The 16,263-nt window shown below is 37.5% G+C and overlaps 1 protein-coding gene across 1 annotated transcript in view; it reads right to left on the bottom strand.

The window, feature by feature from the left end:
* LOC311237264 (solute carrier family 12 member 2-like) overlaps positions 1-16,263 on the bottom strand; it is a gene marked incomplete at its 5' end in the record, with an annotated part of 175,588 nt that overhangs the window by 33,054 nt on the left and 126,271 nt on the right. Inside the window, 1 exon segment of the mRNA XM_084325070.1 lies at positions 77-121. Coding sequence (XP_084181196.1) covers positions 77-121 — 45 coding nt within the window.

Genomic DNA, 16,263 nt, shown 5'->3' with positions numbered 1-16,263 from the left:
AATGCTAAGAATAGCCAAGAGAAAGACAGAGAAAGAAGAAGAAGTCAAAGGCAACTCAATAAACAAGACTTCCTGCCTTTTTTCAACAGAGGTCGGGTCGGGGCTTTGTCCTCGTCTTCATCTGAGAAATAAGATTAAGAAACAGAAAGGAGGGTTAACATCCTTCAAAAACAGCCTTCAAAAAGGACTCATCGGGTTCAACTGACAGACCCCTCTCAGGACGAGTTGTAAACATTCGTTAGCAATATCACTGTACGTCCATATGGTACTGTATGAAACCTGTATCTTCTGAACCACAACTCCTTTCAATAAGTGATATTACACAGAAAACGGGTTTCACCGAGTTCAGCAAGTACTGCTAACCAGAGGCTAACCACCAGAGGCTAACCAGAAGCTAACCAGAAGCTAACCAGAGGCTAACCAGAGGCTAACCAGAGGCTAACCAGAGGCTAACCAGAAGCTAACCAGAGGCGCACGAGCCAATCAGACTCCGATGAGACCATGTTGCACCTCCGAGGGTGGAAACTAACCCTAACCCGTCCCTTTAAGCTTCACGGAAACTTCTCATGGCCAACAGAGTCAGCAAAACTAAATTAGTTTCATACATCTCCGGTCCAATGAAACGGAACGGAACAGCCACTTGACGGGAACATGGCAGTGATTAAATAGGTTTATATCCTTCAACCTAAAACAGATTCTTACCAGCTACTGGGATGAGAGGAGGCTCCACACAGTGAAGGTTACATCATACTCTGTGTGGGTGAAGCTCGACACCTTCCAGTAATAAACAGGTTGTGGTATTTAGAGGATTAGCCAAACACACCGTTAAACTTCAATCTGCTGCGTTTTGTCACCCGTCTGTGGGCCAACAAGTTGCAATGCCACCCTCTGGGTTAAATACACCGTGGGTACAGCGAACTATATATCAACACCGTGGGTACAGTGAACTATATATCAACACAGTGGGTACAGCGAACTATATATCAACACCGTGGGTACAGTGAACTATATATCAACACAGTGGGTACAGTGAACTATATATCAACACAGTGGGTACAGTGAGCTATATATCAACACAGTGAACTATATATCAACACAGTGGGTACAGTGAGCTATATATCAACACCGTGGGTACAGTGAGCTATATATCAACACAGTGGGTACAGTGAACTATATATCAACACAGTGGGTACAGTGAGCTATATATCAACACAGTGGGTACAGTGAACTATATATCAACACCGTGGGTACAGTGAACTATATATCAACACAGTGAGCTATATATCAACACAGTGGGTACAGTGAGCTATATATCAACACAGTGGGTACAGTGAGCTATATATCAACACAGTGGGTACAGCGAACTATATATCAACACAGTGGGTACAGTGAGCTATATATCAACACAGTGGGTACAGTGAGCTATATATCAACACCGTGGGTACAGTGAACTATATATCAACACAGTGGGTACAGTGAGCTATATATCAACACCGTGGGTACAGCGGACTATATATCAACACAGTGAGCTATATATCAACACAGTGGGTACAGTGAGCTATATATCAACACAGTGGGTACAGTGAGCTATATATCAACACCGTGGGTACAGCGGACTATATATCAACACCGTGGGTACAGTGAACTATATATCAACACAGTGGGTACAGCGAACTATATATCAACACAGTGGGTACAGCGAACTATATATCAACACCGTGGGTACAGTGAACTATATATCAACACAGTGGGTACAGTGAGCTATATATCAACACAGTGAGCTATATATCAACACAGTGGGTACAGTGAACTATATATCAACACAGTGGGTACAGTGAGCTATATATCAACACCGTGGGTACAGTGAGCTATATATCAACACAGTGAGCTATATATCAACACAGTGGGTACAGTGAACTATATATCAACACAGTGGGTACAGTGAGCTATATATCAACACAGTGAGCTATATATCAACACAGTGGGTACAGTGAACTATATATCAACACAGTGGGTACAGTGAGCTATATATCAACACCGTGGGTACAGTGAGCTATATATCAACACAGTGGGTACAGTGAGCTATATATCAACACCGTGGGTACAGCGAACTATATATCAACACAGTGGGTACAGTGAGCTATATATCAACACAGTGGGTACAGTGAACTATATATCAACACAGTGAGCTATATATCAACACCGTGGGTACAGTGAGCTATATATCAACACAGTGGGTACAGTGAGCTATATATCAACACAGTGAACTATATATCAACACAGTGAGCTATATATCAACACAGTGAGCTATATATCAACACAGTGAACTATATATCAACACAGTGAGCTATATATCAACACAGTGAACTATATATCAACACAGTGAACTATATATCAACACAGTCTACAAGGTGAACTATATATCAACACAGTCTACAAGGTGAACTATATATCAACACAGTCTACAAGGTGAACTATATATCAACACAGTCTACAAGGTGAACTATATATCAACACAGTCTACAAGGTGAACTATATATCAACACAGTCTACAAGGTGAACTATATATCAACACAGTCTACAAGGTGAACTATATATCAACACAGTCTACAAGGTGAACTATATATCAACACAGTCTACAAGGTGAACTATATATCAACACAGTCTACAAGGTGAACTATATATCAACACAGTCTACAAGGTGAACTATATATCAACACAGTCTACAAGGTGAACTATATATCAACACAGACTACAAGGTGAACTATATATCAACACAGTCTACAAGGTGAACTATATATCAACACAGTCTACAAGGTGAGCTATATATCAACACAGTCTACAAGGTGAACTATATATCAACACAGTGAACTATATATCAACACTGTCTACAAGGTGAACTATATATCAACACAGTCTACAAGGTGAACTATATATCAACACAGTCTACAAGGTGAACTATATATCAACACAGTGAACTATATATCAACACAGTCTACAAGGTGAACTATATATCAACACAGTCTACAAGGTGAACTATATATCAACACAGTCTACAAGGTGAACTATATATCAACACAGTCTACAAGGTGAACTATATATCAACACAGTCTACAAGGTGAACTATATATCAACACAGTCTACAAGGTGAACTATATATCAACAGACTACAAGGTGAACTATATATCAACACAGTGAACTATATATCAACACAGTCTACAAGGTGAACTATATATCAACACAGTGAACTATATATCAACACAGTCTACAAGGTGAACTATATATCAACACAGTCTACAAGGTGAACTATATATCAACACAGTCTACAAGGTGAACTATATATCAACACAGTCTACAAGGTGAACTATATATCAACACAGTCTACAAGGTGAACTATATATCAACACAGTCTACAAGGTGAACTATATATCAACACAGTCTACAAGGTGAACTATATATCAACAGTCTACAAGGTGAACTATATATCAACACAGTCTACAAGGTGAACTATATATCAACACAGTCTACAAGGTGAACTATATATCAACACAGTCTACAATGTGAACTATATATCAACACAGTCTACAAGGTGAACTATATATCAACACAGTCTACAAGGTGAACTATATATCAACACAGTCTACAAGGTGAACTATATATCAACACAGTCTACAAGGTGAACTATATATCAACACAGTCTACAAGGTGAACTATATATCAACACAGACTACAAGGTGAACTATATATCAACACAGTCTACAAGGTGAGCTATATATCAACACAGTCTACACAGTGAACTATATATCAACACAGACTACAAGGTGAACTATATATCAACACAGTCTACAAGGTGAACTATATATCAACACAGTCTACAAGGTGAACTATATATCAACACAGTCTACAAGGTGAACTATATATCAACACAGTCTACAAGGTGAACTATATATCAACACAGTCTACAAGGTGAACTATATATCAACACAGTCTACAAGGTGAACTATATATCAACACAGACTACAAGGTGAACTATATATCAACACAGTCTACAAGGTGAACTATATATCAACAGTCTACAAGGTGAACTATATATCAACACAGTCTACAAGGTGAACTATATATCAACACAGACTACAAGGTGAACTATATATCAACACAGTCTACAAGGTGAACTATATATCAACACAGACTACAAGGTGAACTATATATCAACACAGTCTACAAGGTGAACTATATATCAACACAGACTACAAGGTGAACTATATATCAACACAGACTACAAGGTGAACTATATATCAACACAGTCTACAAGGTGAACTATATATCAACACAGTCTACAAGGTGAACTATATATCAACACAGTCTACAAGGTGAACTATATATCAACACAGACTACAAGGTGAACTATATATCAACACAGACTACAAGGTGAACTATATATCAACACAGTGAACTATATATCAACACAGTCTACAAGGTGAACTATATATCAACACAGTCTACAAGGTGAACTATATATCAACACAGTCTACAAGGTGAACTATATATCAACACAGTCTACAAGGTGAACTATATATCAACACAGTCTACAAGGTGAACTATATATCAACACAGACTACAAGGTGAACTATATATCAACAGTCTACAAGGTGAACTATATATCAACACAGTCTACAAGGTGAACTATATATCAACAGTCTACAAGGTGAACTATATATCAACACAGACTACAAGGTGAACTATATATCAACAGTCTACAAGGTGAACTATATATCAACACAGTGAACTATATATCAACACAGTCTACAAGGTGAGCTATATATCAACACAGTCTACAAGGTGAACTATATATCAACACAGTCTACAAGGTGAACTATATATCAACACAGTCTACAAGGTGAACTATATATCAACACAGTCTACAAGGTGAACTATATATCAACACAGACTACAAGGTGAACTATATATCAACACAGTCTACAAGGTGAACTATATATCAACACAGTCTACAAGGTGAGCTATATATCAACACAGACTACAAGGTGAACTATATATCAACACAGTCTACAAGGTGAACTATATATCAACACAGTCTACAAGGTGAACTATATATCAACACAGACTACAAGGTGAACTATATATCAACACAGTCTACAAGGTGAACTATATATCAACACAGTCTACAAGGTGAACTATATATCAACACAGTCTACAAGGTGAACTATATATCAACACAGTCTACAAGGTGAACTATATATCAACACAGACTACAAGGTGAACTATATATCAACACAGTCTACAAGGTGAACTATATATCAACAGTCTACAAGGTGAACTATATATCAACACAGTGAACTATATATCAACACAGTCTACAAGGTGAACTATATATCAACACAGACTACAAGGTGAACTATATATCAACACAGTGAACTATATATCAACACAGTCTACAAGGTGAACTATATATCAACACAGTCTACAAGGTGAACTATATATCAACACAGTCTACAAGGTGAACTATATATCAACACAGTCTACAAGGTGAACTATATATCAACACAGTCTACAAGGTGAACTATATATCAACACAGTCTACAAGGTGAACTATATATCAACACAGTCTACAAGGTGAACTATATATCAACACAGTCTACAAGGTGAACTATATATCAACACAGTCTACAAGGTGAACTATATATCAACACAGACTACAAGGTGAACTATATATCAACACAGTCTACAAGGTGAACTATATATCAACACAGTCTACAAGGTGAACTATATATCAACACAGTCTACAAGGTGAACTATATATCAACACAGTGAACTATATATCAACACAGTCTACAAGGTGAACTATATATCAACACAGTGAACTATATATCAACACAGACTACAAGGTGAACTATATATCAACACAGTCTACAAGGTGAACTATATATCAACACAGTCTACAAGGTGAACTATATATCAACACAGTCTACAAGGTGAACTATATATCAACACAGTCTACAAGGTGAACTATATATCAACACAGTCTACAAGGTGAACTATATATCAACACAGTCTACAAGGTGAACTATATATCAACACAGACTACAAGGTCAACTATATATCAACACAGTGAACTATATATCAACACAGTCTACAAGGTGAACTATATATCAACACAGTCTACAAGGTGAACTATATATCAACACAGTCTACAAGGTGAACTATATATCAACACAGACTACAAGGTGAACTATATATCAACACAGTCTACAAGGTGAACTATATATCAACACAGTCTACAAGGTGAACTATATATCAACACAGTCTACAAGGTGAACTATATATCAACACAGTCTACAAGGTGAGCTATATATCAACACAGTCTACAAGGTGAACTATATATCAACAGTCTACAAGGTGAGCTATATATCAACACAGTCTACAAGGTGAACTATATATCAACACAGTCTACAAGGTGAACTATATATCAACAGTCTACAAGGTGAGCTATATATCAACACAGTCTACAAGGTGAACTATATATCAACAGTCTACAAGGTGAGCTATATATCAACACAGTCTACAAGGTGAACTATATATCAACACAGTCTACAAGGTGAACTATATATCAACAGTCTACAAGGTGAGCTATATATCAACACAGTCTACAAGGTGAACTATATATCAACACAGTCTACAAGGTGAACTATATATCAACACAGTCTACAAGGTGAACTATATATCAACACAGTCTACAAGGTGAACTATATATCAACACAGTCTACAAGGTGAACTATATATCAACACAGACTACAAGGTGAACTATATATCAACACAGTCTACACAGTGAACTATATATCAACACAGACTACAAGGTGAACTATATATCAACACAGTCTACACGGTGAACTATATATCAACACAGACTACAAGGTGAACTATATATCAACACAGTCTACAAGGTGAACTATATATCAACACAGTCTACACGGTGAACTATATATCAACACAGTCTACAAGGTGAACTATATATCAACACAGTCTACAAGGTGAACTATATATCAACACAGTCTACAAGGTGAACTATATATCAACACAGTCTACAAGGTGAACTATATATCAACACAGTCTACAAGGTGAACTATATATCAACACAGTCTACAAGGTGAACTATATATCAACACAGTCTACAAGGTGAACTATATATCAACACAGACTACAAGGTGAACTATATATCAACACAGTCTACAAGGTGAACTATATATCAACACAGTCTACAAGGTGAACTATATATCAACACAGTCTACAAGGTGAACTATATATCAACACAGTCTACAAGGTGAACTATATATCAACACAGACTACAAGGTGAACTATATATCAACACAGTCTACAAGGTGAACTATATATCAACACAGACTACAAGGTGAACTATATATCAACACAGACTACAAGGTGAACTATATATCAACACAGTCTACAAGGTGAACTATATATCAACACAGACTACAAGGTGAACTATATATCAACACAGTCTACAAGGTGAACTATATATCAACACAGACTACAAGGTGAACTATATATCAACACAGACTACAAGGTGAACTATATATCAACACAGTCTACAAGGTGAACTATATATCAACACAGTCTACAAGGTGAACTATATATCAACACAGTCTACAAGGTGAGCTATATATCAACACAGTCTACAAGGTGAACTATATATCAACACAGTGAACTATATATCAACACAGTCTACAAGGTGAACTATATATCAACACAGTCTACAAGGTGAACTATATATCAACACAGTGAACTATATATCAACACAGTCTACAAGGTGAACTATATATCAACACAGTCTACAAGGTGAACTATATATCAACACAGTCTACAAGGTGAACTATATATCAACACAGTCTACAAGGTGAACTATATATCAACACAGTCTACAAGGTGAACTATATATCAACACAGTCTACAAGGTGAACTATATATCAACACAGTCTACAAGGTGAACTATATATCAACACAGACTACAAGGTGAACTATATATCAACACAGACTACAAGGTGAACTATATATCAACACAGTGAACTATATATCAACACAGTCTACAAGGTGAACTATATATCAACACAGTCTACAAGGTGAACTATATATCAACACAGTCTACAAGGTGAACTATATATCAACACAGTCTACAAGGTGAACTATATATCAACACAGTCTACAAGGTGAACTATATATCAACACAGTCTACAAGGTGAACTATATATCAACACAGTCTACAAGGTGAACTATATATCAACACAGACTACAAGGTGAACTATATATCAACACAGTCTACAAGGTGAACTATATATCAACACAGTCTACAAGGTGAACTATATATCAACACAGTCTACAAGGTGAACTATATATCAACACAGTCTACAAGGTGAACTATATATCAACACAGTCTACAAGGTGAACTATATATCAACACAGTCTACAAGGTGAACTATATATCAACACAGTCTACAAGGTGAACTATATATCAACACAGTCTACAAGGTGAACTATATATCAACACAGACTACAAGGTGAACTATATATCAACACAGTCTACAAGGTGAACTATATATCAACACAGTCTACAAGGTGAACTATATATCAACACAGTCTACAAGGTGAACTATATATCAACACAGTCTACAAGGTTAACTATATATCAACACAGTCTACAAGGTGAACTATATATCAACACAGTCTACAAGGTGAACTATATATCAACACAGACTACAAGGTGAACTATATATCAACACAGTCTACAAGGTGAACTATATATCAACACAGTCTACAAGGTGAACTATATATCAACACAGTCTACAAGGTGAACTATATATCAACACAGTCTACAAGGTGAACTATATATCAACACAGTCTACAAGGTGAACTATATATCAACACAGTCTACAAGGTGAACTATATATCAACACAGTCTACAAGGTGAACTATATATCAACACAGTCTACAAGGTGAACTATATATCAACACAGTCTACAAGGTGAACTATATATCAACAGAGTCTACAAGGTGAACTATATATCAACAGAGTCTACAAGGTGAACTATATATCAACACAGTCTACAAGGTGAACTATATATCAACACAGTCTACAAGGTGAACTATATATCAACACAGTCTACAAGGTGAACTATATATCAACACAGTCTACAAGGTGAACTATATATCAACACAGTCTACAAGGTGAACTATATATCAACACAGTCTACAAGGTGAACTATATATCAACACAGTCTACAAGGTGAACTATATATCAACAGAGTCTACAAGGTGAACTATATATCAACACAGTCTACAAGGTGAACTATATATCAACACAGTCTACAAGGTGAACTATATATCAACACAGACTACAAGGTGAACTATATATCAACACAGTCTACAAGGTGAACTATATATCAACACAGACTACAAGGTGAACTATATATCAACACAGTCTACAAGGTGAACTATATATCAACACAGACTACAAGGTGAACTATATATCAACACAGTCTACAAGGTGAACTATATATCAACACAGTCTACAAGGTGAACTATATATCAACACAGTCTACAAGGTGAACTATATATCAACACAGACTACAGAGTGAACTATATATCAACACAGTCTACAAGGTGAACTATATATCAACACAGACTACAAGGTGAACTATATATCAACACAGTCTACAAGGTGAACTATATATCAACACAGTCTACAAGGTGAACTATATATCAACACAGTCTACAAGGTGAACTATATATCAACAGAGTCTACAAGGTGAACTATATATCAACAGAGTCTACAAGGTGAACTATATATCAACACAGTCTACAAGGTGAACTATATATCAACACAGTCTACAAGGTGAACTATATATCAACACAGTCTACAAGGTGAACTATATATCAACACAGTCTACAAGGTGAACTATATATCAACACAGTCTACAAGGTGAACTATATATCAACACAGTCTACAAGGTGAACTATATATCAACACAGTCTACAAGGTGAACTATATATCAACAGAGTCTACAAGGTGAACTATATATCAACACAGTCTACAAGGTGAACTATATATCAACACAGTCTACAAGGTGAACTATATATCAACACAGACTACAAGGTGAACTATATATCAACACAGTCTACAAGGTGAACTATATATCAACACAGACTACAAGGTGAACTATATATCAACACAGTCTACAAGGTGAACTATATATCAACACAGACTACAAGGTGAACTATATATCAACACAGTCTACAAGGTGAACTATATATCAACACAGTCTACAAGGTGAACTATATATCAACACAGTCTACAAGGTGAACTATATATCAACACAGACTACAGAGTGAACTATATATCAACACAGTCTACAAGGTGAACTATATATCAACACAGACTACAAGGTGAACTATATATCAACACAGTCTACAAGGTGAACTATATATCAACACAGTCTACAAGGTGAACTATATATCAACACAGTCTACAAGGTGAACTATATATCAACACAGTCTACAAGGTGAACTATATATCAACACAGTCTACAAGGTGAACTATATATCAACAGAGTCTACAAGGTGAACTATATATCAACACAGTCTACAAGGTGAACTATATATCAACACAGTCTACAAGGTGAACTATATATCAACACAGTCTACAAGGTGAACTATATATCAACACAGTCTACAAGGTGAACTATATATCAACAGAGTCTACAAGGTGAACTATATATCAACACAGTCTACAAGGTGAACTATATATCAACAGACCGCCTCTTCTCTCCAGAAGCTCTCTCCTGCCAACAGAATAACAGCAGCATCATCAGAGGCTCCTGATTATACTGGGAGTGTCGTGAGAAATGTCACTTCCCCCGACCCTTCCTCTCCTAGCAGGGGTCACTGCGACACCGCAGGGGTCAGGAGGGTGCCCCCCCCCCCCCCCCATGGGAGGAGTCTAACTAAGGACCATGTGTGCATCGCTGCCTGGACTGAGGGAGGCCACAAAGCCTCACTCGCCAAGAGAAAGATACCCTTGTTGTTCTGAATTGTTGCATTTGTTCTTAAGTCGTCAACAAGAGGTGTGACCTGGGAATTAATACATTAATTAATACTGGTTAATCACTGAATTAATACTGGTTAATCACTGAATTAATACTGGTTAATCACTGAATTAATACTGGTTAATCACTGAGAACAGAGAGTAGCCGGTTCAACAGAGGAATGGGTTCTATAGAGGAATGGGTTCTATAGAGGGATGGGTTCTATAGAGGGATGGGTTCTATAGAGGGATGGGTTCTATAGAGGAATGGGTTCTATAGAGTAATGGGTTCTATAGAGGGATGGGTTCTATAGAGGGATGGGTTCTATAGAGGGATGGGTTCTATAGAGGAATGGGTTCTATAGAGTAATGGGTTCTATAGAGGGATGGGTTCTATAGAGGAATGGGTTCTATAGAAGGATGGGTTCTATAGAGGAATGGGTTCTATAGAGGGATGGGTTCTATAGAGGAATGGGTTCTATAGAGGAATGGGTTCTATAGAGGAATGTGTTCTATAGAGGAATGTGTTCTATAGAGGGATGGGTTCTATAGAGGAATGTGTTCTATAGAGGAATGTGTTCTATAGAGGAATGGGTTCTATAGAGGGATGTGTTCTATAGAGGGATGTGTTCTATAGAGGGATGGGTTCTATAGAGGAATGGGTTCTATAGAGGAATGGGTTCTATAGAGGGATGGGTTCTATATAGGAATGGGTTCTATAGAGGGATGGGTTCTATAGAGGAATGGGTTCTATAGAGGGATGGGTTCTATAGAGGAATGTGTTCTATAGAGGGATGGGTTCTATAGAGGGATGGGTTCTATAGAGGGATGGGTTCTATAGAGGGATGGGTTCTATAGAGGAATGGGTTCTATAGAGGAATGTGTTCTATAGAGGGATGGGTTCTATAGAGGAATGGGTTCTATAGAGGGATGGGTTCTATAGAGGAATGGGTTCTATAGAGGAATGTGTTCTATAGAGGAATGGGTTCTATAGAGGGATGGGTTCTATAGAGGAATGGGTTCTATAGAGGAATGTGTTCTATAGAGGGATGGGTTCTATAGAGGAATGGGTTCTATAGAGGAATGTGTTCTATAGAGGAATGTGTTCTATAGAGGGATGGGTTCTATAGAGGGATGGGTTCTATAGAGGAATGGAGGATGGTGTGTTCACAGTATTCCAACACACATCACTGAGAGCTCGTCTCGTCTCCGTGTGGAACCATCTTCCAGGTGTTCAAAATCTATACCGATGCTCAGAATCAAATTATGGATCATCTTTCCAACGCCTAACCCCGATTACGTCAACGCGGGTGGGTAACCCCCCCCCCCCCACCCCCCCAGGCTCAACAAGCCCTGTTGGGATGGAAACAGGACGTCAGGAGGGGGAGGGGGGGGGGGTCAGGGTTGGATGGAAGTGAGGTTCCCAGACTCAGCGACACTCTCTGGGAACAGTTTCCTTGTTTGTTGGCTCAGGGTTTAAGTTTAAGTTTATTTGGATCCCCATTAGCCACAGCAGTGCTGGGGCTATTCTTCCTGGGGTCCATAACTCGTAAAATACAGTTACAGACTTATACACTCACAACATTTACATGTCATACAGACAATTAAAACAACAATAAAAACCCTTATACACTCATAACATTTACATGTCATACAGACAATTAAAACAACAATAAAAACCCTAATCAAATTCATAATACAATATAAAAATATATACTCCTTATGAATGAATTCATAATACAATACAATAATACCTACTCATAATTAATTCATAATACAATACAGCATAATATACTATTTAGCTTTTACATACATTATCTATGTTCATATCAGCCAATTATACAATATTTTAATAATATATCCCTATCAGACACATGCCTTTTCATCCATATATACCTATCTCTTTATCAGACACATACATTTTCATTTACGTACACACTATCTATTAGGGAATGTCAATTTCTTTGGTTGAAAATGTTGTTTTACCACGATTTTGAAACAACATTTACTATTCTCCTGCTTAACATGTCTGGGAAGAGAGTTCCATTCCTGCATACCACGGAACATGACAGTTCGCTTCATTGCATTCGACCTCACTTTTGGAAGTGTAAAACCTCGTGCAGAAGCATGTCTGGTGGAATGGTTGTGTCTGTCAAGACTTATTGATAAATTGTTATATAAAATTGAGGGGATCTTTGTAACAAGAATATTCCTAGTGAATACAAGGAGTGAGCAGAGTAATTTATGTTTGACAAGTAACCAAGTTAAACAACTGTGCATCGCTGCAACATTAGTTCTGTACTCACAGCGAAGCGCTATACGTGCTGCTTTGTTTTGTACCATTTGTAATTTTTTCAGTTTATTCGTCGTTACATTCGACCATACTGCAGGACAATAGTCAAGATTTGACAAAACCAGAGCTTGAATTACCTGTTTGATAGAATTTAGTGGTAACAAATGAGCACATCTTTTAACAACAGAAATCCCTCTTCCCATTTTCACTACTATATTGTTTATATGGTGTGACCATGACAATTTACTGTCTAATGTTACCCCTAGGAGTTTAGTCTCCTGGACTTGATTAATTACCACATCACTTATCAAAAGTTTCAAGACTGGGTTCGTTCTTAGAGTATGGTTTGAACCGAAAATGATGCTACTTGTCTTTGATATGTTTAGAACTAGTTTGTTATTCTTTATCCATTCCATCACTGATTGCAACTCTGCCTTTAGGACCGTATTTAATTCATTGGCTGGTGAGGCTGATGTGTAAATCGTTGAATCATCCGCATACATAGAAATATAGGACTTATTTAGGACAAGAGGCATGTCATTTGTAAATATGGTGTAGAGCAAAGGCCCAAGGCAACTTCCTTGGGGTACTCCACACCTTACCGTTTTAACTTCTGAGTAACTCCCATTAAAAAAAACTATTTGTTTCCGGTTGGTATGCATATACACAAAATATACACACGTACACACACCTGTACACAAATGTACACGCATACACAAAACACACACAAAACACACGTACACAAAAGGAAAAATAAAACACACACAGGCCATCTGTGGACTAACAGCGTGGGCCCAGTGGGACATGGGGGTCAAGGTTCACAGAGGACACTTCCTCTCGGGGGGGGGGGATAAGGGAGGCCTTTGAGGGATCTATAGCTTTGAGAATAAACTGCTAAACTGCTTTCTGCCCAGAGCCTTCCTCTTTCAGAACCTGGAACGCTGCCCGCGCAGTAACACACACACACACACGCAGACACACACCCCTGGCTTCCTGTTTAGCACTCGCCATGTACTTGTCAAAATGCTGTGAATATTACAGTATAGATTATAGATTCTGATGGATGTACGATCACAAATATTTGCATATACCACGACATGAATATCATCCATCTAGTGTGTCTCCAGTGATCCAACAGGTTAAAACAGGCGTGTGCATCATCATCATCTAGTGTGTCTCCAGTGATCCAACAGGTTAAAACAGGCGTGTGCATCATCATCTAGTGTGTCTCCAGTGATCCAACAGGTTAAAACAGGCGTGTGCATCATCATCATCTAGTGTGTCTCCAGTGATCCAACAGGTTAAAACAGGCGTGTGCATCATCATCTAGTGTGTCTCCAGTGATCCAACAGGTTAAAACAGGCGTGTGCATCATCATCTAGTGCAGGGGTGGCCAACCAGTCAGAGACTAAGAGCCACAAAAAAATGACTGTGGTACCACAAAGAGCCACACCATATACCAGCGTTTCTCAACCTTTTTTTTCAGTCACGGCACCCTTCATGTGTTTATAGGTCTCACCCTCTGGCCTCTGAAGTTGCTAATGTCTTTTTTATTTGGGCCTCACAGGGTTAAAAGTACCCTGTGAGACCCACGGTTTCAAAATTACAAAATCACTTTTAGCCATTTAAAAAAATAATGTTTATTTAAAAAATGTTAAAGGGGAACTATTTTACTATTTCTTTCACTATTTGGGCACTTTTACACAATTCCTGTGAGTCTATGGAACACCTAGGTTTTTTTCAAAAAAAATGCATTGTTTTGTATTTCTAATCAAGTACTAAAAACCGCATTTTTCTACCTTAAGATCTTAAGCCGTTTTGAGGCTGGGCTCCAACCACTGTGTGGCCTGGTGCCAACTGCCACATCAACTGCCACATTATTATGCAGCTGAGAAATCTCTGACATCACAGATATGCACATTTTCAGATGACTCAGTTCAGTGAGGGTGAATATTGTGAGAGGAGAATTGGAAGAATTCGCCAATATGAGAATTAGAGACATATATCCTATTAATATAAGTCCACATAGCTAAGAAACAATGGTAAACACTGAAAAAAGCCATTTATAAGATAGTTCCCCTTTAAGCACATGTATAGTCAATTGGTCCTGTTGTTCAGCCTCACAATGCTATTTGATAGTAAATGTGTTTATATGTCCCACCCTCTGGCCTCTGAAGTTGCTAATTTCTTTTTAATTTGGGCCTCACAGGGTTAACCTCTTAAGCCCGAGATATACAGTAAAAGTGTATATTTTCAGCATTATGTTTGTTTACCAATTATTTGAACTGTTATTAGTGAAATATAAGATTATAGAAATCTCAGGGCATTGAGTCTGAAACCGGCGCATATTGACAGGAGGAAGTGGCACAGCCAAAAGTGAGTGTAGTCTTTTGAAGGAAGAGACTCAGGGCTTTCAAATTTCGAAAAACTACCCTACCCAGCTCACACCAGCCCCTGTCAATCATCTGACTTCTGGATTTACTTTTTAATTTCTCTTATTTTTTGGGATTATCTCCCACAAACCTGAACGTTATTGCCATAAAACAGAACGCAGTTAGTTTCTCTACCTTTCTGTGAACGTCTTGCAAAAAACGGTGTTGCAATATGATGAAAAATGGTGGAGAAATTTACATTATAAAAAAGATGGCAGAATTCAGTACTGTATCTACAAAACCTTCTGTTTAATCATCTTCCCTTTATTCATTTGCTTAGATTTTTCAGGTCTGGTCAATTTTAGCATGGTGTTATTTACAGTCAAAGATAATTTTTTTTTTAAATAGAATTGATATTCTCCTTTGGTTCATTACAATTTACTCAAGCCTAGTAACAGACACACTATTTCTGACACTGATCCATATATGTC

Source organism: Notolepis coatsorum (assembly GCF_963971535.1).
Source record: "Notolepis coatsorum genome assembly, chromosome: 11".
NCBI classification, from domain to species: domain Eukaryota; kingdom Metazoa; phylum Chordata; class Actinopteri; order Aulopiformes; family Paralepididae; genus Notolepis; species Notolepis coatsorum.
Note: the sequence above shows the minus strand (reverse complement) of the source record. Positions and strands in the feature narration are given on the sequence as shown.